The sequence below is a fragment of the Megalops cyprinoides genome, chromosome 12 (genome assembly GCF_013368585.1).
Source record: "Megalops cyprinoides isolate fMegCyp1 chromosome 12, fMegCyp1.pri, whole genome shotgun sequence".
In the NCBI taxonomy this organism is placed as follows: domain Eukaryota; kingdom Metazoa; phylum Chordata; class Actinopteri; order Elopiformes; family Megalopidae; genus Megalops; species Megalops cyprinoides.
Window position 1 is genome coordinate 2,339,954 of NC_050594.1, and position 26,393 is coordinate 2,366,346.

The 26,393-nt window shown below is 45.7% G+C and overlaps 1 protein-coding gene across 1 annotated transcript in view; it reads left to right on the forward strand.

Moving 5' to 3' along the window:
- The window catches only part of ush2a (Usher syndrome 2A (autosomal recessive, mild)), a 205,404-nt gene that overhangs the window by 5,057 nt on the left and 173,954 nt on the right, over positions 1 to 26,393 (forward strand). The window contains exons 3-9 of the mRNA XM_036542709.1: positions 13,350 to 13,485; positions 15,779 to 15,842; positions 16,150 to 16,444; positions 18,188 to 18,372; positions 19,971 to 20,192; positions 22,169 to 22,262; positions 26,120 to 26,315. Coding sequence (XP_036398602.1) covers positions 13,350 to 13,485; positions 15,779 to 15,842; positions 16,150 to 16,444; positions 18,188 to 18,372; positions 19,971 to 20,192; positions 22,169 to 22,262; positions 26,120 to 26,315 — 1,192 coding nt within the window. The remainder of the gene's footprint in view (positions 1 to 13,349; positions 13,486 to 15,778; positions 15,843 to 16,149; positions 16,445 to 18,187; positions 18,373 to 19,970; positions 20,193 to 22,168; positions 22,263 to 26,119; positions 26,316 to 26,393) is intronic.

Below are 26,393 nucleotides of genomic sequence, written 5' to 3' on the forward strand. Positions count from 1 at the left end.
CTCTTGTGATACACCTGGAAAGAAAAAAGGTTAAAGAAAAAAATCTCCTTTATCCAATCAGCATACGAAGCCAGAATACAGTGAAACTCTAACGTGGTGTGCAGCTGTTAGGCTACACACGTGCTCATATTTATATCAGCCGCTGAAAAATATTGATATTAATATTGTAACTAAAAACCCACAGCAGGTTCACGTTGAACTCATGTCACAACAGATTTCCGATCCGGAGAAGATGTATGAATTTAAGGTGCTAATTATAGTGGTAAACATCTGCTTTCTGGCAGCTGTGGGGGGGACGGGGGGAGCGGGATTTGACCCTGCCTGCCCTCCCTGCATATCTATCACTGGGCTCTCTGGACGGCTCTGGTGTGCCCATTGCAGTGGCCTGCAGTTTAAACCTGGGGGAAAGTCATGCCACAGAGCCAGAGCTGTAAGTCAGCTGTTATTTTCACATATTCAAACACGCTGAGGCTTTCTCAGGCTCAAATCCTCTCTCTGTCTCAAAATGCAGGTCATGAAAAAATCAAACAAACAACCAAACAGTTTAATTTATGAATAAATGTTAAAGATGAAGCCTTTTGTGGTTAGATTGTAGAGGCCTGCATCCAGCTCTCTTTTTGTATGGGTCATGTTGCACACTTGCTTATTCTATTGATTTTCTTTTGCTGTTGGGTTTTACTATGACTGGTTATTGTCTCTCTGTTAAAGAAACCCTGTGTTGTGCATAATAGCCCTGCATTATTGAAATACTGTGCTATGATTATGCTAAAGAAAATCGTAGCTGATAGATCAATACTGTAACATAGCATACCATGGGCATGCCATAAATGTAAAAATACTGCTTCATTAATGTTTCTCTCCATGTCATCATATTTCCCTATATTCGATCACATAGCCTTGAAAATTCTTTCGCCGCTCAATTCCTGTACAGCTGCGATGTAGGTGTGTGTTGTCGTTTGCGAGGAAGACATGGAATGGAATACTTTACATGCATTTTGCATACAGATGTTTTGAATTGCACTAAAAGCTCTGCCATTTTAGGCAGAGTTTGCTCCAAATGGTCTGTGTGCTTTTATCTAACCAGTTGCTTTCTCTTGTTGGTTGTATTTAAAATGTAACCCATCAGGCTATGGAGAGCAGTTTGACATGTGGATCCAGCAGTGATATTATGATGCAAAGATCCTTCTCTTAAATGCATGTGTTATATACTCTTGTAGTCAGGTGTAGCAGCAGTGGAGATTCACAGCAAAGTACAGTCCCAGAATCAAGTGTAAAACATGACGATCAAAGTGCAAAAATATTTATAAGTCAAGGGCGCTAATTCAATAGAGACAAGACTATCACAGATTAATTATATTTAATTAAATTAAAATTGAGCTCCAAAGTAAACAAACTAAAGGAATCGCCTGGCAGAAACAGGAAATTAATGAACTAATTTGGGAAAAAAAGTGAGGTTTTTATGGTATGGCCAGTTCAGTAAAGGCTGTGCAGTTTGCGCTGTCTCAGAGGCCGTGTGTTTTAACTGAACATGGCTGCCTGTATGTTACTGGTCTCATTACGGCGCTGTTTAGTGTTGCCCCTCTCACTTTGGCGGGCATGTGTAAAGCACATTGTTAGTCAGTATAAATAAAGATGTTGAAGGAGATCTCCGGGACGTGATAACAGCGTGCAGTCGTTCTCCTTAATTTAAACAGGTGGAGCACTGCTCGGGGTTACACGTTACCTCAGCATAATGGGAGAGAGCAGAAAGACAGGAGTCTGATTTCCTCTTTAATTGTAGTCCAGGGGTGACGTCTGACAGGCCGTGAAAACGGTGGATCTCTGACTGCCTCCCACTGTGTCTGTCTGTCTTTGGCAAAGGAGCATTTATTTGAAACCTTGACCTCCTGATTTCCACCCCTTCTCAATAGCTGAGCATTCAGCACCTTCCTAATAAATATTAAATGTTCTTTCACCCAAATTAAAATGAAACTGTTCAGCTGCAGGAAAAGCTCTTTAACAAATAACCACATAAATTCCAGCTCAGAACAATTGTCAGAATATTTCATTTTTATGATGGAGTGGACAGCTATTTATTGTAGGTGTAACTTTTTTCCTCAGATGTGGGTTGATACTGTTATGTCTTTTCTTTTGAAAATAAGGGGAGAATCAAAAGAAAAAGGAAAAAAAGCAGTTTAACTTGCTATTTTCCACAAAACTTCTTATGTGCCTTTGTGAACAGAGTGGTAGTTGGTGGTAATTTGTTTCTGTGTGTCTGTGCTGCGATAGATGCATTAGACTGAAGGAAACCGCGTGACAGGCAATTTTCTTGCCAGCTTCAGTCTGAAAATCACTTCAGTCTGAAGAATCTGAAAGATGAAAAAAAGAGTCAAAAACAATTCCACAGTACAATGTTTAGAGGTGTTTATAGGGGAGAAAAAACGCTGATCTGTCCGTCATCATTATATAATAACAAGAGGAAAAGGCAACAAAGAGAGCCAAGCGTAGGAGAGTAAGATCTCGGAGAATGACATCCCTTTTTAGCAGCCGGCTGGGACCGCAATGGGAAGTGACAGACGGCAGCCCTGGAATGTTTGTAATGTAGCTTATTGTTGTTAATTTGCCTCTCGGAGGATGTGGGGCTGTAATTGAGATCAAGTAAGTCACGCGTCGTGCGGGAGATGAGAGGAAAACACGGTTACGTTTCCTCTCCCCGCGTCTTTCCCGCGCGTCAGTCAAACCCTCCCTCGTATCACAGCGCCGCTGACAAGTTTTGGCAGATCCCAGCACATAAAAAGAGCGGCAGAGGGGAGGTTCAAAATGTAAATGCGGCGAGGTAACAGATCTGGAATCAGCCCCAGGGGTGAGAGGCTCCCTCTGCAGCACCTATCGAAATGAGCATTATCATATCAATGCGTGTCAGAGAAGAGTCATTTGCTAGTCAAGGCAAAAGGAAAAAAAATCTCCATAAATGTTTAAAATCTTGCCATTCTTTCAAGTAAAGGTTGAAATACTTTTGATTTAACGGGAGTCCTTCACATTAAAGTCTACATTATCATGAGAGCATCTTGTCCGCTTCATTTTGTAACACAGACATGCTGGTATCTCCTCCCAGCCTTGGTTCTCTGGGAGGATGTGAGAACGTTCAGTGACTTTGGGCTTTGAAACATGCGTTTCTTCATTTCCACAGCAGTGCCTTTTTATAGTGAGAACATTCTATGTTTTAAAGGAAGAGGCGTTTTTTCCCCTCTAAAATCCTAATTTATTTCCCCTGAAATGTACTACTTGTGCTTCTCCCTGTTCTGGATTTTTTTTTAGTTAGTAGTAATATTGACATTTATTATAGAATGGATCATTTAAATTTGAAATAGTTCTGGTACCTGAATTTCAGTGCAGTGTATGAAATAATGTGTAATTACTTATCACAGCTGTACAAGAAGAGGAATGAAGAGAGAAAAGATGATAACTGAGTGTGAATGCAATGTAAAAATCTGAATACTGTAATATATCCATCCATTTTCTGTGATAGTGACTCACCACTGCAGATCTGCCTCTGGTTGCTCATATGCTGTCTCTGGCAGCTGTAACATCACACACAAAATCACACAAGTTAATCAGAATTTTTCACGCACAATTAGTGCATGAGGAGGGACCAGGCACTGGCCCTGCTGTTCTGATCCCACAGCCTCCCACAGGACCGGGGTTTCCGCTCTCCGGGGGTATGCATTTTGGCCGCAGACATCAGACTCTCCAGCCCTTCACCCAAAATGTGCACATGCTTCATCACCTCGGATGAACTTCACCCCCACCTCGCAGAGACGGGGCCTACAGAGCCCTGGGAGCGGAGTCTCGCCCCTCCAGCCAAATGAGCACTGTGGCTGGGGAGGGGCGGAATGTCCCAGCTTGTCTCAGAGCAAGAGACAGGGCCCAAATGTCACTGCCCTGGAAGCCCCCGGTTCATACAGCTATCGTTCATCCACTCGGCAGTAAACCGTGAGGACGCTACCTCCAGCAAACTGGAATGGCTCACTTCAGAATCGCTGCAGTTATTTACTCTCAATTAAAGAACACTTGTTTTAATGTGTTAAGCCACGTCTAGTATGCCAAACCAGTTTCTCCCTCATGTCAGTGACTTCTCACCGGATTCACTTATTTGCCATCATGCTCTCATTGTGTCTAGATAAACATATTGTTGTCATAGCTCTTGCTTCGTCATGACAAACCATGATTCTTTAGCTTTTGCACACTGCTATATAAAGCTAAAATATTCACATACTTTTTGGTTTGCAGATGTAGGTGAAGTTTAAAAACATTTTTGTGTAAGTGTTATCAACATTCAGTTATTCAACTAATATTTAGCACAGTTCTCAAACGCTGACTTTTGATATACTCTGCCACTGAGCTACATACTCTGCAGCCCAGAGTGACCAAGCAGCTGTCAAACTGACAACGTCTAGTTTAACATTTTTTGTCAGTCAGATGTTTACGAAAAAGTATGAATCATATGACCTTTAAGGTGGTCACTCTTTCCCCCTCATTGTAAAATGCAACATTTTTTCTACTATTTTTAGAGCGTATGTCACATTGTATCACAGCTTAACTGATGAACACAGAGAGTGGTGGGGTTAATGACGAGCTGTTGCTTGTGGATTCATCCATTTTGCCAAACCGTACATTGTGCATTTTAGTATGTCAGTGTCGGGAGGAATTAAACGCCCACCAAGCGATGGGCTGCCTTGGCATGTTTCGCAAAAAAGTGTTTCTTCAAATTAAAGTCAGGGGGAATCAGCCTGCTCGTACATAAAGCCAGGCAACGCTGCACGCGGAGCCAAAACCGATAACACGCCGCAAACCGATAGCAGGAGTTTCACTGTAAATGACATCTCTCAGATTGGGCGTGAGTGATGGTGACAGGCTGGAGTGTTGCTCAGAGCTAGCTATCTCTGAACAGCGAGTTGATGGGACAGATCGCAGGCAGTGCGTTAGCCTAGCGGAGCTGTAATCTCTCCCTGCCCTGGGTCGGGCCGTGCTGATGTGGAGGAGCTGATTATGTCTCCTCTGTTCAGCCTGCACTCCTCTCCCTGTAGTTACAGTGTGTTTATGGGCAGCTGAAGGGTGCAGAAGAGCCTATGACCTATGAAAATTAAGGGATCAGTGCCTCCCCTAGCCACCCCCCCATCTGCAGGGCTGTCCAAGATGGGTGTGGCCTGAGTGGCATTGTGCCGTTGTCCTATCTGGATCCAGAAACCAGGAGTAGACAGTAAATAATTATTTTTGTGTTCTGAGCTGCGTATAAATAAATTTTAAAAGAATAAATGCAAAAAAATACTGTTACTCTTTCGGTGTGAGGCTTTGTTTTGCTGTAGATTGGTTTCAGTTGGATTCATGTTAACTAAGTGATTTGCTTCAGTTTCGGCTCTTAAGACCAGAGGCTGTTGACTGCTCTCATTTCCCCTTTCAGCGCTAATGGGTGTTAGTGCTACACATCCTGTGTCTGTTCCAAAGAGTACAAAAATCAAAACCTTTTTATGTGCGTATAGTTGTGTGTATATTTTTTTATGGTTTTCATCATACTTTTAATTCAATCTTGAAATCCATAACATTTAGGCTACTTCTATTCTTCGAAGTTATGATCATTGAAACTGTGTAGAAAAAGTAATAATTTGCTTCTTCTCACCATAAAATATACACTGTTATACCAGGAGTCCTGAGATAGATAGTTCTGAATAAAACATGTCTTTATTCAAAGTAATGAATAGAGTGTTGGCCCAAATTTGGCCTGAATGACCGCTTAAATGCATTGTGGAAGACTCGTGTCTGGATTCCAGTTAAGCCCAAAGATTTTCTGTTGGGTTGAGTTCCGGACTCTGCACTGGCCACTGTAATGCTCCAACATGATTCTCTTCAAACCACAGGCAGCCACAGTTGTAGTCATACCCAAAGTATTCTCCAGTTACTGCGCTGTTGCAATGGAGTATAGTCCATTACTGCAGTTTGTACTCTCTCTTGTCTTCAGCATTCTATTTCAGTTTTTAGAGTGTATTTGCAGTTTTTTATTCTCAATGTGTTTGTTTACCGCTAGTCTATTTCTTATCAGCTTCCAAGCCTGCTCCATTATGCCTCCATGCCTTTAGATGGCCTGGGGTCACCCAGGCGATCTATTAAATCATCCTACAGGATGGTACTTGCAATTGAGCTTTTTTACGTGTTTAACATCACGGCTAACGCCTACGGTGGGAAGCCCTTTTCTTCCCCTCAGTATTTCTGAAAGGGTCCCTTTGGCAGAGTGCTGTACTTTCACAGCCTGATGTGCAAGGGGGACAAGGGGGAAGGTTTTAAATGGAGCACCGGCCTGCTCGTTTCAGCGGTGAAACGGGAGCCTGCTCTTTCTAACCTGCTCACCACCACGCCCGCGTGATTAATGGCATCAATGGCAATTAAATCCATTAGGACGTTTTGCACTTGTAAATTTTCACGCAATGTTTTAATCATCCCAGGGCTTTGCTGAGGCTTGTGTAGGACCTTGAAATTGTTATGGGGAAGGTGCTTGTTTTAATGAGGGTTAACATTTTTCACTAATCCTCTGTAGCTATATAGAAATAAAAAAGAGAGGGTGTTGAGGTAAAAAAAAAAAAAAACTGCATGGCGCATCACAGCTTGTTAGCAGAAATGATTTTTAGCTCGTTTCAGTCATACTGTAAAAAATAAAAAAAAAAAATCCCTGGATATGCTTCCTGCTTAAAGAAAAGTCTGTAAAGAGTTATTGCCTTTATTAAAGTACTGACACGCAGCCTTGCCCATACATTTTCAACTTCTGTCCCTCTCCACAGAGACAATTTTCCTTTCTTAAATAAACTGTCATGCTAGTGTTAATATATTGTTGCCGTGCTCATACCGGGAGAAACGTGGCTGATATAAAGCATGTATATGTTAGATTGGTAATTGTATCTTTAGTGTACTTGAGTAGAATAAATGTGTTTCCCTCATGGCTGTGTTAATGTGATAAAGGGAAATTGGCTGTTCATCAGGTCTTCGCCGGAGAGAGAGAGGGAGAGAGACGGTGAAAAGGGAGGCGCCTGGCCCGACATCCGCATTAATACCGGGGAGCAACTTTCAGACAGTTATATTTCATATGTCAGTGGGATTGGCCCAATGTATTGTGGAACACATGATAATGTAACAAATTACAAATAGGTAAACATTTTGCTTCATTTAAATGATAAGAGTCAGTCACCGAGAGGCTGGCCGAGGGCCATAAATAATACATTCAGTGTGTGTCTGTACAGATAGAGGGCCCGGCTCCCGCAGGTTTCAGCTGCGCAGTTAAAAGCGGATTGCTTCTGCTGATACCCTCGTCCTTAGTGGAATATTTCCAGGGCCCTGACAGCTCCTCTGGCACTGAAATGGAAAGTGTTTTATCATGGAATGATTTGTCACTCAGGGCAGCGGCGTTGTTCCTGCTCCAGGGCAGAGAGCGAGGCCCCCTTTCTCTGGGCTGTCTTTCTCTAGGCCAGGTCCAGAGGGGCATGGCTTTGTGCTTAAAGCGGGGAAAAAAAGGCGTGCTCTTAATTTCATCAAGTGGTGTTGTGTTAATTGATATCTTCTGTTGACTTTGTCCTACTTGTGCTGTTAGTTTTGCGTGCTCTGTGTTTCTGCTGCTGCTATGAGCTAGACAGATACATACATACATACATATGCACAGAAATAGACAGATAGATGGATGTCTGTATTTGAAAACACTAGTTCTTCTTGTATGACTTTCTGTCTCCAAGACTACATACTCATGACAGAAAATAATGTGGTAATGATGCATTTAAAAAATAAAAATAAAAGATAAATAAATGATACATTTTTCTGAAGTTGAAATCGTGAATTAAATTGGATTTTCTGCTATAAGTTGTAAGATATTATAGACTCTGACATTTGTACTATATTATAATTATATATAATTATAACATTTTAATGTAAACAGATATAAGAATATACATAATAATAATATCAGTTGACAGTTGACCTGATCAACTTCAAATCATGAGAACCTCAGAAGAAAGAGCACAGAAGCAGACTGATTCCCCCTTTTATGAAGAGAACGGCACCTTCATGACACCAGTGTGTTGGAGGCTACAGTCCGGCTGTGTACTGTTACTCGCTCACAGGAATTTCTAATCTGGCAAGACGTGACAGCCAATCACAATCTGTCAACCACAGGCCACAGTGTGGGAGACCATGAGTCACAGCACCTTGACAAAACTGAGCGTAACATAACATGTTTAATCAGTGCGAAGGAATGGCGGGTGTCCGTACAGGCGGTTTGTGAGCAGGACGCCATCAGGACATTAGTGACAGGTGCTGCCCACAGCTTCGACATCCAGGTTAAGACAGTACCTGTGCACCCATATGGAACTTCTCTCTGAATGTCAAGCAGTTTGATTTCAGACTCAGCACTTGGTGTGATGTTGTGGGGTTAGGATATGGGGGAAAAAACTGTAAATACAGCTTTTGGGCTGTTGCATGACATCATGTTTTGTGTGAGTCCTCATACCTGCCAAATCTGCCAGTGGGGTCCCATGACAACCTATTCAAAGTAGTTTGCAGATCTTTGTGAATGAAAGTTCGTTCAAGACTTCAGTGAATACATTTATATACTGCACATCAGAACAATTCATTTTATTTGTACATTTGGTTTTTTTTTTTTTTAAACAAAGCGATTGTAGTTATTGCTGAAGTTGAGTTAAATATCAAGAAAAAAAAACACTGAAGAGAACTGACACACTGCTTTTATGAAGAGAACGACACCTGGAGTAGGACGTTGGGGTGAAGTGATGACTGATGGTTTTACACGGACCACACTGACATCAGTGACTGCACTGTAGAAGTCTGGAACATTATAAACCATAATCCATACGCATGTTTTTTTCTACAGACAGTCATACACACTTGCATAAAGTGATGAGTCTTTTGATTTCACTGAAATACAATGTGTGCAGGTGGTCTGACACTCGCACAGCTCTCTGCAGGAGCCTGTCAGGATGAGGGAGTGAGCCTCAGGTGAGGCGGCCAGAGGTGCTTCAGCAGGGTGAGACAGGAGTCCCAGGCAGACTCTGCTGCAGAAGCAGCCGAGAACACCCAGTTCTGCCAGCGGAGTGTTCTAGAAATACTTCCACAGATCAACAGAGCACTTTCACCTATTTGAAAGCTGAGAAGGCCTTTAAAAATGTTAACATTTCAGCGCTGTGAGGTCCTAAAAGCTTTCCGGGGAGAGTAGCCAGGTGTTAATGTGGTCTTTTTGAAAAACACTGTTCACTTGCCTGGTTTCAACAGGCTATGTGTTACACAGGTGATCTTTCCCACACATTGGCTGTCTGATCAGCCTTTCACATCTGTGCCATTGCATTAAGTGCTTGTTTGACGTATTCTTAATTTATTTTCTTACTCCATAGTGTTTGCATTTGGATAGTTTGACTTCTGTCATACCCTTTGAAATAGGTAGTATTTTCTTTTAACTGCAGTGAACTTCCATATGCTCTAAATATCCCAGTTACAGTGCCTGTAAGCCAAAGCATGTTGCAAAAGTTATAGTTCAATTCAAATCTTGAATTGTAATAAATTTTTGAAATCAAATGTCATGAAAGAAGAAAAAATACACTTATAAAATTAAAAACTACAAACAAAATGCATGTCTGAATTTCATAATATTGAACTTGGATGAATAAGTTTTATTTTGCTTCTCCACGGTGTGGTAAACTTATGACTTGGCAAGCCCTTAGCACTGGCAATGATAACACATGTATGGGAAGGTCAAGTGAAAATTTGTTTTATACTTTTTTCGTCAACTTGCAGAATTATTTGCAGTGAACAAGGCCCAGAAGTGCAATTGAAAATCCTGTCTCGGTCTGTTTTTCAGCGGGGCAAACATTGTGGCCTCTTGATTTGATTTGAGTGTTTCTCTGAGGTGCTATAGAGCCCTTCAGACTGTGTGTCTCTCCCAAGCAGACTGTGGCAAGAGAGGACGAGAATCGAGAATCCTGGTGGTGCCCACAAAAAAAAAAAAGAGAGCGCTTTCTTTAAAGATGCTGCCACGACAGTAGATGGAAGGAGAGAGAGAGAGAGAGAGAGAAGGCGAGAGAGAGAGAGAAAAAACACTTCCGAAAACTGACAATGGAGCGCCGGACCTATTTCAAAGGCCTAAACGGGAACTAAATAGGATGAAGCGCTTCAGAATTCATTTACATCATCCTGACGCAGCCTCAGATCTCATGCAGCGAGCCATTGGCTGGTTAGAGATTCCGAGGATGGTCTCCTCGGTCTTCAATCAGCCGTCATGAAAGTCTCGGGCTTAAGTATCCTCCAGGCAGACAGTTGTCTCCTGTTGCCTTCATCCAAAGGGAATTTTTGGTAGACTTATTTCCGTGCACCTTTTAACTTTTAAAGGCGGGCTGTGGTGGAACATAGGAATGCCGATGTGTCAGAGGGACTTTATCTGTGCAAAGCGCTGCGCAGCAGAGAGAGTGGCTGCAAGCAGGCTGCACGCTGACGTTTTTTCAGCCCTGTGAATGTGCTTTGGAGCTTTACATCTGAGACCAGGCCAACTGTATTAATGCTCTTTAAACATAATAATACTTATGCTTTTTCATGCATTTGTTTTAAGTCAAAAACAGAGTAAGATAAAATACGCTCTGCTAAGGTTGACTTTAAGCCAGAATCAATTAAACCTCAGCATCTGCCAATGTAAATTTGCAAGGAGAGGAAGTCTAGGTTTCCATAAATAAGTCATTGCAGACCTTGTGCCTCGTTTGGCAGATCGCTATGAAATTTGGTTTGTTCTGCGAAGAGAGCAGATTTGGCTATTTGGTTATGACACAGAAGTGTGAGAAAGATCTGCTTGTGTTTGAGGTGAGATCCCTTTGTTTCTGTCATTAAAGCTGGTTAATTACAGAACCACATGTCAGAGAGGGTGACCTCCATAATTATTCATACCCCTGCAACTGGATAGGAACCAAAAATTTGCTTTTTAAAGACAAAATTAAATATTGGATCATTGCATTGCATTACATTGCATTACATTACATTACATTACATTGCATTACATTACATTACATTACACTGAGCAGATCCTCTTATCCAGAGTGGATTCCAGCACAAGACGGCAGAAGCGCATATGTTGAAACTGAATGAGCAGTAGTGTCAGATGCAGGGTGGGCAATGTGTGGGGATGCAGGGTGGGCGATGTGTGGGGATGCAGGGTGGGTGAGGTGTGGGGATGCAGGGTGGCCGATGCAGTGGGGATGCAGGGTGGCCGATGCGTGGGGATGCAGGGTGGCCGATGCGTGGGGATGCAGGGTGGCCGATGCGTGGGGATGCAGGGTGGGTGATGCAGTGGGGATGCAGGGTGGCCGATGCGTGGGGATGCAGGGTGGGCGATGCGTGGGGATGCAGGGTGGCCGATGCGTGGGGATGCAGGGTGGCCGATGCGTGGGGATGCAGGGTGGCCGATGCGTGGGGATGCAGGGTGGCCGATGCGTGGGGATGCAGGGTGGGTGATGCGTGGGGATGCAGGGTGGGTGATGCGTGGGGATGCAGGGTGGGTGAGGTGTGGGGATGCAGGGTGGATGATGCAGTGGGGATGCAGGGTGGGTGAGGTGTGGGGATGCAGGGTGGCCGATGCGTGGGGATGCAGGGTGGGCGATGTGTGGGGATGCAGGGTGGCCGATGCAGTGGGGATGCAGGGTGGGCGATGTGTGGGGATGCAGGGTGGACGATGCAGTGGGGATTCAGGGTGGCCGATGCAGTGGGGATGCAGGGTGGCCGATGCGTGGGGATGCAGGGTGGCCGATGCAGTGGGGATGCAGGGTGGGTGAGGTGTGGGGATGCAGGGTGGCCGATGCAGTGGGGATGCAGGGTGGCCGATGCAGTGGGGATGCAGGGTGGCCGATGCAGTGGGGATGCAGGGTGGCCGATGCAGTGGGGATGCAGGGTGGCCGATGCGTGGGGATGCAGGGTGGCCGATGCGTGGGGATGCAGGGTGGCCGATGCGTGGGGATGCAGGGTGGCCGATGCGTGGGGATGCAGGGTGGCCGATGCGTGGGGATGCAGGGTGGGCGATGCGTGGGGATGCAGGGTGGGCGATGCGTGGGGATGCAGGGTGGCCGATGCAGTGGGGATGCAGGGTGGCCGATGCAGTGGGGATGCAGGGTGGCCGATGCAGTGGGGATGCAGGGTGGGTGATGTGTGGGGATGCAGGGTGGCCGATGCGTGGGGATGCAGGGTGGCCGATGCGTGGGGATGCAGGGTGGCCGATGCGTGGGGATGCAGGGTGGGTGATGTGTGGGGATGCAGGGTGGCCGATGCGTGGGGATGCAGGGTGGGTGATGTGTGGGGATGCAGGGTGGCCGATGCAGTGGGGATGCAGGGTGGGTGAGGTGTGGGGATGCAGGGTGGCCGATGCAGTGGGGATGCAGGGTGGCCGATGCAGTGGGGATGCAGGGTGGCCGATGCGTGGGGATGCAGGGTGGCCGATGCAGTGGGGATGCAGGGTGGGTGAGGTGTGGGGATGCAGGGTGGCCGATGCAGTGGGGATGCAGGGTGGCCGATGCGTGGGGATGCAGGGTGGCCGATGCGTGGGGATGCAGGGTGGCCGATGCGTGGGGATGCAGGGTGGGCGATGCGTGGGGATGCAGGGTGGGCGATGCGTGGGGATGCAGGGTGGGCGATGCGTGGGGATGCAGGGTGGCCGATGCAGTGGGGATGCAGGGTGGCCGATGCAGTGGGGATGCAGGGTGGCCGATGCAGTGGGGATGCAGGGTGGGTGATGTGTGGGGATGCAGGGTGGCCGATGCGTGGGGATGCAGGGTGGCCGATGCGTGGGGATGCAGGGTGGCCGATGCGTGGGGATGCAGGGTGGGTGATGTGTGGGGATGCAGGGTGGCCGATGCGTGGGGATGCAGGGTGGCCGATGCGTGGGGATGCAGGGTGGCCGATGCGTGGGGATGCAGGGTGGGTGATGTGTGGGGATGCAGGGTGGACGATGCAGTGGGGATGCAGGGTGGGTGAGGTGTGGGGATGCAGGGTGGACGATGCAGTGGGGATTCAGGGTGGCCGATGCAGTGGGGATGCAGGGTGGCCGATGCGTGGGGATGCAGGGTGGGCGATGCGTGGGGATGCAGGGTGGGTGAGGTGTGGGGATGCAGGGTGGCCGATGCGTGGGGATGCAGGGTGGGTGAGGTGTGGGGATGCAGGGTGGCCGATGCAGTGGGGATGCAGGGTGACCGATGCAGTGGGGATTCAGGGTGGCCGATGCGTGGGGATGCAGGGTGGCCGATGCGTGGGGATGCAGGGTGGGCGATGTTGCTGACTGCCTCTCTGTCCTGCAGGTGCACAGCACGAGCGCCAGCCTCTTCCTGAACGGGCTGGAGGAGGACGACACGGCCTTCGACACGCAGGCGCTGGCGGGACCCGTAGCAGACGCTCAAACCGGTGCCACCGTGCGCATCGGTCAGGGCTACAATGGTAGGATGGGCAGCTACTGCTTTTCAGATAATGTTAGCATTTTAATCATGAATTAATTCATTCTATTTAATACTAACAATACTCTTTAAAAAATAATTAGTAATAACTATAGTTATTTCTACGATGCCTGCTAATACTAATACTAATACTAATAATGCATCTATTTGGTAAATAATGATCAGATGTCCTACCATGTACGAGATATTGAATGAATGCAAAATTAAAGGAGTCACAAGATAAAAAATAATTTTCTGAGAAAACATCAATGGAGTTCTTATACATCTCTGACTTATTCAGTTTATCATGAGAAATAAACATTTTGCAGTGCAAACAAGCGCAGGGAAGCCAGCAGTTGATAATCGCAGAGAATATTCATTGAGGTCAATGGTGACCATATGGTCACAAATAATAATCCCACGACACCCTGAGACACTGTGGGATTTCAGTAATGCCCAGCAAACAAAAGACGTGCGTCTGCGCGTGAGTTTAAACGAGCTGCAATAAATCACAAGGAAAAATAATTATAACATCAATTAATTTCCTCTTGGATATATCCTGCTTTGTGTTCACCCTCTCAGAGTATATTGCCCTGATTAGTGATGCAGGGCTTCATTTGTACACAGCACAGTTAAATCAGTAGTACTGATCGGGTATTTTTTCGAACTGCAACGTTCCGAGAATGCCGAGTTTCAGATTGATCGCTTTTAGCTCGTAACCTGCACACGGTAATTAAACAACAGCAGAAAACTCAGTTAAGGTGGAGTGATTAATTAGCACTGCTAATTTCCTTCTGTCTTTGGAAAATGGAAAACCCCATTCCATCTTAGAGAAAGGAATCTGCATGAACAGATGCCACTGAAAATGGTACATGGTACATAGTTACACATGGAGTAATATCAGCGTGCCATTGGCCCTCTTCTACTTTTTAGCATCCTAAAGAGTGTCCAGTGTCCAGACTCTACTGAACTGTAAAATGCTGAATATTTACTCTCTACGTGTACAGACTATTTGACATATGCCAATAGTAAGCTTTTTCATCTGGACCATGTGCCACATGGCTGTTTTGACAAATTGCCTCCATTTACCACAGGTATCACCACAGGCATCACTGCTTGCACTGCGTTTTATAACGGTTGCTAAAAACTTTTTCGAATGGAAAATTAAGCATGACCAATCAATCTTGTGTATACTTTCTCCTGTTTCCCTGTGATGTTATGTCTGTAGTACCTTTGTAAAAACTATAGAAAGAATATCCTCAGCTGAAGGCAAAGTCTAATGGAATCAATTCTATCCTGTTAGTCCTTCCTACCAAATTCAGTGCATTCAGGGAGAGTTTGGTCCCTAAGCCTCAGCTTCACTGTTTGATACAGTGCTACTGTAGTTCTGCTGTTGAGGAAATAAGAGTGAAATGACAGAGAAACTTTTTCTTTTAACTGCAAAAATCAGGCCATATCATCACGGTAACAATAAAAGTTTCAGTCAGCGTAATCCTATTAACATGCAAAAGAGCCCCCATCCAAAGCCTAGGGCTCTGAATTTTCTGGTTTTGATGTCTCGCTCGCCCAAACATTGAGAAATAGCTTGGCAGTTGTCGTGAGATCTTCCAGCTCAGGGAGCTGCAGATCCATGCAGAAGTGTTCTGGGCTAAAGCAAGCTCCGCTAAAAACACACACACACACACACACACACACACACACACACACACGCACACACACACCCACTCTTCCCCATTTAGCGTTTTCTCTCTGCAGAGATATGGAACAGCTCCTCTTGTGTTGTTCCCGGGGGCTCAGTCCGTTAGTCTGCAACGAGAAACTGATCCAACTCGAAACAAATAGCTGTTTGTGGCATCTAAAGCTGTACAGCACTTATCAACCATCGTAAGTTTTCAGGGTTTCAATGTACAAGACATAATGATACTTTATCTCGGATTGCATGGTGTGAATATACACCCAAAGCCAGGAAAAAGCCTTAAAAGTCCTAGCACGCCTATGTACGGCTGGTCTATGATTCTGTAGTTTCATTAAAAGCCAGAAGAGCTTATGTCTTCAGTGTGGAGGGAACCTTATCTATCCGTCTGTACAGACTGTCACTGTTTAAGTTCCCTGCTCTGCTGTTGAGGCTTTGAGGCAGATGCATTACAGGTGACAGGAAACTATAAGTAAGTGCAGTAGGCCAACACCTGCAGCCAGTGTCTCTTCTGTCGGAATAAAGGAACTGATAAGCTAATCCAGTAGTCCCTATGGATCGTGCAGACTGTCCTCGGTAAACGCCATTGATGTGTCTTTTGCAGGGTCGAATCAGTTCATCGGAAGGATGCAGGATTTCAGATTTTATCCGATGACTTTAACAAACAGGTGGGTTGGAGCTTTATTCGTCGAAATTAGGGTTTGCCTTTGCATTAGTGATTGAAGGTGTGTTGAGAGATGTTTCAGTGGCATATAGATTAGTCAGATCAACTTGATATTTAAACTGATGTTGTTATGAACATGTCTCAGGCTTGGTTTGGTGTCTCTTATGATAAACAAATATAATTTAGTTGACAGGTAGGACTGACGTTACACAAGTAATGGTGTCTTTGTATCTGCCCACCTTGTATGCAAAGTGATGATGACATCATTCTGTTCTGATGTCCTTTTCTTTGTAATTCTTGTTGTTCTGCAGAGAGATCGTGGAGGTGTTTTCCGGCACCTTCCCTCACCTCCACGCCCAGTCGGAGTGCCGCTGCCCCCCCAGCCACCCCAGAGTGCACCCCCTTGTGGAGAGGTACTGCATTCCCAATGATGCGGAGGACACCACCAACAACCAAGTCCTGAGGCTCAACCTGGACGCCCACTCGCTGCATTACATCAACGACAATGACATCGGCACCAGCTGGATCTCCAGGGTCTTCTCCAGCAAGGATCAGCAGGACAGGGGTGTCACCATTACCTTTGACCTGGAGAATGGAGAGTACCAGGTAACTCTGCAAACCTGATGGTTAAGTACAAGCAAACATGTGACAGAGCATTCTAGGTCTGAATCCTGATAAATCACTGCTGTTTTACCCTTGTCTAAGTGGATGAATTAGAACAACCAGATACTAGTGATAGGGTAGTTTCTAAGAAAAGTGACAGTGATATGGAAACAAATATATGTGAAGAGAATATGCTATCAAATGGGGCTGTATTATGAAAATTTACAAGTGGAATCTAGACTTTAATGGTTTAAATAACATCTGATTAAATTTGTATTGGATGCCATGTTGAGTTCATTATTTGAGAAAGAAGGCTGAGAGGCTGCATTAAAAAGTTTGAATGCTTCAGGACATTTTAATATGGTAACAGCAGTACAGAAATGCTGATTCCATCAAACTCCACGTTTGAATGACTTGGCATTTCTAAATAAACCCATTTTAATACCACTTACAGAGAAAAGAAACCCCTTCAATATGTCTGTGTCTGCTACCTACTGCTACTCACTACTGTAAAATGAACATAAAAATATGTATCTTTTCTAAAGAGGTAAAATGCTTTCATAAAACTTTCACAAGTGCCTTGAGTTTAAGTGCCAGGACTGCACATCTGAGTGGGACATTTAGTACAGTATTTATTCCAACTTTACCCCTGCCAAAAAATCTTCAGCCAAGAGTGGGGCTGATCCCTGCTGTTCCAGATCAAATATACATTTTAAAAAATTTCTGATTATTCCGTGCGTATCTCAGACAGGATGTTATATTCTAGCTGCAGTAGGTGAATTCTTTCTTCCGATGAATGCTGTTTACACACGTCCACCCCCTGTCATTTTCTGCATTGGGTTGTTTATAGTATTATAATTTGCCCTCAGTACATGTTTTCTGAATTGGAAAAAAAAAATATCAAAATCAAAGTCAAAATATGAAAATATCAAAATCCACATCAGGCATTTTCAGAGTATAGGACTCTGTCTTCAGCAACACTCAGATAAAGCCTCATCTGAGTGTTCTGTCAAACCTGAAATTTGACTGTAACCAGTATCTTTCTGTATATACATATATACATGTACATATACCTATACAGACCCATATTCATATACATGCACATACTCATTCTCATTATGTTCCAGATGTATGAGCTAAAGCACCTAAATGCACGCATATCAGATGGTTTAAAATATCACATTGCAGAAGTTTTGCGTAAGTGTGACTGAGAGCGTTTGGGTTGTATCTGTCTCCCTGCACCTGTGTGTGTGGAGGGATAATCTTTCGTCAGAGTGGTGTGAAACAGTAGCTTCATCTTAGTCTCAGCTGAGCACACCAAAGAAGACAAGAAGTTTTTTTTTTCCACCCTCTGTTTGTAAGTTGTGAAATCGGCCCATGAGGCTTAGGTGGCAGAGAGGGGGTTTTCGGCTGTGAGAGGGGTGGATTTCAGACCACATGGCCACGGTACTTCCTCTCAACGGAGTTCAATTCACCAGATAAAACTGGGAGTCCCGGCTTTTGAAGTGTGTGGTTCGTCAAAGCGGTGACCTGTTTTACAAACCCTTGGAATTAGATGGCAGTGAATGTGTGCAGCGATGGGGGTGGTGCGGGGAGTGGGGGGGTTTTAGGCTCCTCTTCACAGCAGAGAGGTGCTGGAGGAGTCAGTGGAGCGTTGACTGTAGCCGTGCAGATAATAGATAATCCATTGCTGTTTAGTATTTCATGCATATTTTCCCTCTATCAATTTCCACGCTTCCTTTGCAGGTTTTCTATGTTATTCTGCAGTTCCTCAGCCCGCAGCCTGAAGCGGTGAGGATTCAGAGGAGAACGAGCAGCAGCTCTGAGTGGAAAGACTGGCAGTACCTGGCCAGGAACTGCAGCGTCTTTGGGATGCCGGATAACGGCCCTTTGGAGGAGCCAGACTCTGTCAACTGCCTGCAGTTTCCCAGGTATCCCTTACCTCACCATACCTCTACCTGTCGTAGAAACACCTCCATGGCAACAGGGACCAGGTCTCTCCTGCCTGTTGTTCTGTCCCAGGTGCGCTTACAGAAGTTATAAAGCTTGCCTACTGCGTGTGTGTTTTGCTATTTGCATGAATCGCTGGGTTAAGGGAGGATGCCAGAGCTCTGAGCAGAGCTGAGGCAGCTATGGGGAGAAGTTTTTCTGTGGTCTGTTTTACAAAGCGCTTTCTCACCCTGCTCTGGTCTCAGCTGCCGTCTGAAGGGTCCTCCTCTCAGTCTTTAAGGAGTAATTCAAAGGAGCTGTTTTCGCGTCAAGACATAAAAAGTGCAGAGATGTCACAGTGCAGAGATGTTGCTATGTTCTTACCCATCTTCTCCATGTAAATACACTTTGCCTGTAAAACCTCCCTCTTTATTGCCATGTCACGTAAAGCGTAGCTGTTCCTCTGCTCCTCTTTGCAGTTCAGCTGGCCTTTCCTGGCATTGTGTTTATATTGTGGCTTTTCATTGTTGTATTCATTTCCACACACACACCTGTGAATTGGCAGTGATGAGTGATACTGTATATCAAAACATTTGGTCTCATTCCCTCTATTTGCACAGTCACAGTGGCTTGCTGGTGTTTTTAAGCAGTTCAGGTGTTTAGCGGTGAACGTTTCAATATTTAAACAGTGAAAACAGTAGTTTACCTCAGCGGGGACATGAAGGCTTCACAGAGCGTGATCTGAAACGTCACGGTGGCACAGGGGAAAAGCAGCGATTACACTTGGCCTGGCCTGGATAAGTCTGTCGGTATTAGGGGAGAAGAGCTGTGTCTTTTTGGGGGCCGAGATTGAATAATGCAGGAGAGACAGCAGCTGCCCTCACAAGTGAAGAGGGCTGTGGGGCAACCGAGGACACTCCTCACGCACGCTGTCCCAGCAGTGATCAACCAGGCCGTGGCAGAAACACTGCATGTAGACTTTCCTTTGACCTGCTGGAACTGATGGGTATTGATTTTCCTTACAAATACATACTGATGCAGAAGTTTGTGATTTCAGAAAACCCTTCAGTGCTAGTCACTCCTCCAGTGTATTTTAAGATTATTTCTTGTAAATTTGTTCCTGCCTACCAGGCATAGCCAATCAGAGGAGACTGAGCCGTTGCCTTTCTGCTTTTAAACGATATGTTGCTTGTCATATTTTTAAAGAAATCGATGCCTCTTGCTCTCATCCAGTTGGCCTGTGCCTGGCAGGGAGCGTGAGGACATTGTTAACAGCCATGGTTCCTGTTAGCTGGCATCAGCAGTGCTAACATAATATATAATGCTAACATAACATATAGACTAGCATTAGCTTTATTACGGGCCTAAATTGTCAAGTAACAGAAGCACTCTTCTGGGGTTAAAGTAGGACAATTCCAAAGCAATCATTTCTAATTTTTTCAAACGTGGCTCAACAATACAGACAGTGGAGAAGCAGTCACGTCCGGAACGCCGCAGCTCGGCCTGCATTCAGCTCCCACAGTGACAGAACCTATAATGCTACATATATCTGTGGAAAGCAGTCAGTCTCCCCGATGATCTTTTTCCTTTTCCGGTGCAGTGGTGTCCCTTACTCTCGTGGGAACGTGACCTTCAGCGTGCTCACTCCAGAGCCCAACCTGCGCCGCGGCTACAACGACTTCTACAACACCCCGGCCCTGCAGGAGTTTGTGAGGGCCTCCCAGGTGAGGGTGCACCTGCGGGGCCAGTACCACACCCGCCAGCCCGGCGTGCACCTCCGGCACAGGTACTACGGAGTGGACGAGGTCACCGTCAGCGGCAGGTGAGAGCCAAAGCATGCAGACTGGACTCAGCTCATCTACCACAGGAAAGAGAGAGTAGTAGTAATGATAGCTGATAGATACAACCACACTCTCTCTCCTGGTTTGATTTTTCGGTTGGAACTTCCTTTGCAGTGCCTTCTAAAGCTTTGACTTTGTTCATGAAATGCATATGCAGCGGGCAAATCCCATTCATTTCAGAATATTTCACTCATGAGTGTAACTGTTTATGACTGAGCAAAATTATAGAGCTACATTAATACTGCAACATTGTTCAGGCTGTATGTATATGAGGATGCTAAGGGAGTGTGTGTTTAAATGGTTCAGTCAATCTGATACATTTAGTTGTGTTGAAAGAAATTGATTTTAACATATGCTCTTGTTCACCCTTTTATAGTAAGCAAATATGCGTGTTCGGGGAAGTGTAGCTTTGGGCCTGGTACATATTAAAAATAGAAAGTCTACATTCTTAAGATCTATTCAGCAACCTGGCTCTTGTGACATGTCTGTTATTAGTCACTCTGAATAATTCAGCATTTAGTGCACTGATTATCCCTGTGTAATTGATACTGGGAGCATTGGAAAACACAGCGGCGTATTTTACTGTGTGAAGGAAACTAAACTCGTCGCTAATGTATTCTTTTTATGCAGGCTGTAGGGGCTCAATTTGTACCTTTTTTTCCCTCCATCTCTTTGGCAGGCATTTCGAGGTTTTTTTTTTTTTTTCCATTACCCTTCCAGAAACATCTTGTCGTACAGTGTGTACATCCCTTCATTAAACAGTCACTACTCTTATGACTATGGTAATTATGACATTATGCACCAAGAAATAAAGTCATTCTCTCTCTTCATGGGTTGAGGACTAAGCTGCTTTAATTAAGCTTTAGTTCTAATGTTGGAGAGGAATGGAGATTTAGAGACTGTGAAATCTCATCATCCTGCCGTATTTTCAGAGGTTCTCTCAGTCTGGAGGTCTCTCTCCTGCTAGCTCTGTCTTTTTCCCCTCTCTCTCTCGCTCTCTCTCTCCATCTCTCCAAGACTCAAGTAGTCACACTGGATTTGTTAGCATGACAGCAGTTACTTAGTTTTGCTGAAGCATTTCAAGGATGTGAACATTTAAGACCAACCATCCTTCCCACTCTCTTTCAAATAGTGTCTCAATTTTATAAGAAAAATAGTAAAAATTACAAACTAGAATAAGGTGATTTAAAATGAAAGAAGCAGTACAGAAGTATAATATAACGTCCCCTCCTTTCATTTTCTCTGTCTTTCTGTCTCCCTCACTCTCATCCTTGTCTGCGCTGAGAACCATGACGGCCAGACAAAGGAAGCAGCAAACGGGTCTGCATTCCCCCTCTGGGAGTTCAGACGCCTGTGTGGCTGTGAGTTGATGTGTGTGTGTACAGGTCTGAAATGGGTGTAAATTCTGCCTTTGAGATATTGCGACAGGGTGCCAACCTGTCCAGGAGTGTTAGTGTCTGTTCTGCGGTCGCACGAGAATGACCCAAAAGCACATTGGCAGAACAACCCCCTCCCCCCCCCCCTTTCCCCGACCTTTCCCCCAACTTTTTCTTTACCTGAAAGGCAGTGTGTTTTAATGACCGCACTGTCTAGGAGCAAGGCTTTAAACATACCGCTGCTCATATGAGATTACGCCCATGTGACAAAGGCGGGGGGGGGCAACGTTTGAATGTTAAGATGAATAATTAAAACAGTGACCTACAGCCGCGTGTTCTGTCTGATGGAGACCTGTCAGGTTCGCTGTTGTACATTACAACACTGAGTTGATATTTCCAGTGGCATTTATAAATGTTGAATGGGAAGTCCTATTACTCTGGCACACAGAGAGAGAGAGAGAGAGAGAGACAGAGAGACGGAGAGAGGAGGAGAGCACCCAGTCTCCCGGCTCCCTTGGGGGCAGCAGTGCGGGGGGGGGCCGGGTGATGATGTCGTCTCTGACCCTGTTCTCTGTTCGCAGGTGTGACTGTCACGGCCACGCGGACCGCTGTGACACCGGCCTCCGCCCGTACCGCTGCGACTGCCTCCCAGAGAGCCACACTCAGGGACGCAACGTGAGTCCCCGCGGGCCCACTCCCGTATTAATTAAGCGCATGCCTTTAATGGCATGTAAAACTCCTAATGAACAGTGGACCTAAAATAGGCCTTAATGGAGACTGAATAAATGCTCACCTGCTTTGCTCCTTAATCTCCCGAAGGCTGGTGGTGGGCAGAGGAGGAGGTGGAGGAGGATGGGAAGTGGTTCTGTGGGCAGGCGCTCTTTAATGTTTTTGCCCCATCAGCCCCCAGGCTGTCATCCTTATTAATCTGGTCGGGGTAATTATGTCCCCGGGAGGAACGTGATGACAGAAGTCCTGCGGATTCTCTGTGAAAGGATTTCTCTCTTGCTAGCCAGCCTTCCGCAGCAGTTACGTCACCCTGAATTCATGCCTGTGTTCTGTGTGGACGGAGTGCTTCTTTACATTCACATTTTACATTTATTCATTTGGCAGACGCTTTTATCCAAAGCAACTTACAAGTGAAGCAGAGCACAACGCAAGTGAAAGCCGTACGTGGAGTCACAATATTAGAAGAGCTCTTTACTTGGTCTTTATTGATCAAAAAAAGAGTCAGCGACAAGACAATAGTGAAACAATGAAAAGGGAGTGATTTGTCTCAATGATCTGTGTACAGGTACAATTTAATTTTGTGTGCTAGAAGGAAGAAAGCTGTTTAGTGAGAGTTAGATCAAAGGTGTCCTGACCTCTTGATCTCTTCTTTAGATTCCCTTGTACGTTTGCATATCCTCCCTTAACCAGCACAAGAACCGGGTCTAAACCCCTCCATCTAATACAACACAACAAAGGCAGTAAGTCACAGGATTAAACTTTTAGACCTGAAGTTTGGCGAGTTGAATTATTCAGAGGAAAACATGCATTATTCACCCTTAGATCCAGCTTGCTCTGAGGCAAGGTGTTGTGCTGTTGTTGTTTTCACTGAAAACAAACAGAGGGCACATCTGACATAGATGGCAAAAAAGAAAGCAGCAAATATGTGGTATCATATCTCACAGAGCCTTAAGTCCACCCACAATCCCCTGCTTAGAAGCCTACCTGTTTCTCTGTATACTAACAAAGCAAACAACAACTGTTTGATTTCTTGTGGGATTAGGTAATGCAGTCTTCATACCAAACGCTGATTTTCGCTGATTTTTATTTACTCTTAGTTTTTTTTTCCATTTTTAGTAAGGGGAAAATTTTGTCTACGGCAAAATATTTGGGTGTAGCAATGCTTAGAAAAGCCCACATTTTTTGAGTCTACTCCAAATGTTTGCTCAGAGGCCTCTTATGAAGGGTAGCGTGAACATTTCTGTGTTTTTGTCTTGATCTACTTTCGGTAAATCTCGGTGCACGGTGTGAATGGAATCTGGTTGGTGCACACGGTGCAGCTTTGATTGGTTAGTGCTGCTGCCCAGCGAGGGGCAGGAGTATTCTTCGGTGAGACAATGGCATTCTTTCCAGGGAGTGTCAGTGTGCACCCCTCCAGACACACACACACACACACACACACACACACACACACACACACACACACACACACACACACACACGCTCCTGCAGCGTGCCGATGTCCGTCTCTCAGATTCCTCCACTCCTGCGTGTGCGGCTGACACGCAGTATTCAGCACGGCGCGGTCTCCTGGGTAAGAATCCGAAGGATGTGTCCGGCTGAGCAGCGCAGTGACGTTCCCAGCTTCCCGCGACCCGCTGACATGCATTCCTAATTCGCTCCTCCGCCTCCGTTCCCCCGGCAGCACGCGTGTTGTTCCTCTGGTTTTTCTGTGCTCAGAATTTTAGCCATTTTTTTGAAGCGCTCAAGAGGTCGGCCCTCTTTGTCCGTGCTCTGAATCAGGCTTGCATTTCCTGCTTTGTGCATTGGAATAAACTCCCAGCATCCCCAGCTAAACCTCTGCTTGCTCACTGCCTATACATCTCAAACACTGTTTTGGTTTCATCACCTGGTAGTATAGTAATATGACATATGAATAAACAAATGGTGTGCAAGTATTTATGGTTCTGCCATCACACCATGCCTCTAAAACAATGCAAGTGTAATCCAGGTGGCGGCGGGGGATTGAAAACCCTCATCTAGGAGTCTGTCCCCTGATCAGCAGTGACAAGCAGTTCTGACCTGGGCCTTTGTGGGTAAAACATATGAAAACAGCACGTTTTCAGCAGACTAAAGGTTAACAGGAGGTTCCCCTGGCCTTCCCGAGGAGCTGACCTTTCCTGGGGGAGCGTGAAATTGGCCATGGCATTCAGGGAGGGTTTTGAGGGGGTGCAACCCCCCCCCCGAACGTGTCCCCTCTCTGGCCAGCCTGAACACCCTCTATTCTCTCAGTGTAGGACTGCCGGGCAGCAGGCAGCAGGAGAAGGCCAGTGTGTCCAGGGCAGACACCTGGGTAGAGGAAGAATTTTCTTATTAGGCATTTGTGCCGTGCCGCTGATATTATCAGCCCAGCGCAACAGTGATGCAATGATCTTCTCCCTTAATTCAACAGGAACAAACGTGTTAGTGTTGGAAATTTGTGGGAAAAATTAATGGGCATGGAAGTGCAGGCAGTCTGTTAATTTGTGCAAAAACCAAACAGAAAGAGCCCTATTCCCTGGAACAAACACAATAAAGACTGCATGCTGATGGAGGTTTGTGAAAATGATGTTGCGAGATGTTTGAGAGAGGTCTCCGGAGAGTTTGACACATCATCATTAGCCCAACTGACTGACAACAATACTGTGCAGCCTTTTCAGTTTACCAAGCTACCGGCTACCACAAAGATATCTGTTTTTCATTGAGTCGTGTGTGTGACAAATGCTATTTTGCCCTCTTAAATAAGGGTTTATTTTATCTCATTGAAATCACACTGAGAACTGAAACAGTAGCATTTTTACACTGTCATTCTCACTGCTGTGTCTAAAAGGTGGTATGGTATGCGAAGCTCTCCCTCTCTCTCTGTCTGTCTCCCTCACTTGTTTTCTCTCTCCCTCTCTCTCTCATTCTCTCTCTCTCTCATTCTCCCCCCCCTTCTGTCTCCCTCCCCTTCTCTCTTTTCTCCCCTTTACTCTCTCTTTCTCTACCTCCCCTTCTCTCCCTCTGTCTCCCCCTCTCTCACTTGTTCTCGCCTCTCCTCTCTCCCTCTCCCTCCCTCCCTCTCTCTCCCTCTCCCTCCCTTCCTCCCTCTCTCTCCCTCTCCCTCTCTCTCTTTCCCTCTCTCCCTCCCTCTCCCTCTCTCCCTCCTTTTCTCTCTCCCTTTCTTTCCCTCTCTCCCTCTTTCTCTCCTTCTCTCCCTCTCTCTCCCTTTCTCTCTCCCTCCCTCTCTCTCCCTCCTCTATCAGAGGCTAAATTAGCAATCCCCCAGGGCACAGAGGCCCAGCACGGCAGTCCAACACCAATCTGCTGCCAGGTGTCAGATACTAGGAGGAGCCTCCGCAGGTTGATGTGTCACAGGGGAATCCCATGTTTTTTAATGCATTTTTAATCATTTCATTTGATGTTTTCTTGTCCACTATAATTTGTAGTGACTCTCTACAAAATCAAAGATTGCACTGGGATTGCTACAAAAACCTGGCATTTCGTGCTCTCTGACACTGCTGTTGTGACAGTGAAATGGAGCTATTTCAGCCTTGTTTTTTTTCTTTCTTTCATCCATATGCATCCAGTACTGCAACTGCAGGAATGGCTGCTCCTCCTTACGCAGTTCTAACCAAGGGAATTAACAGGGAAATTCCAGAAAGTCGTGATGTTTAGAAATTCAGGTGTAATAAGGGGGTATTTCTGTTACATGTTAAGCATTCCATTTAAGTTGATGTTAAGTTGCATTTAATTCTCTCGGAATTCCTTTGATGTTGAGTAATTTGTTCTGATGTCATTTGCAGTGTGAGCGCTGTGAACCCCTGTATAACGACAAGCCGTTTCGGGCGGGGGACCAGGTGCAGGCCTACAACTGCCGCCAGTGCCAATGTCACGGCCACGCCTCTTCCTGTCACTATGACCACACCGTGGACCCCTTCCCTGGGGAGCACTTCCGGGGCGGGGGAGGGGTGTGTGACCACTGCCAGCACAACACCACAGGTTCGGAACACGCTGCCTGTCCACCTCCCAACATCAGAGGCCTGCTTTTACTCTGAAATTTGTCACTTCAAACACCAA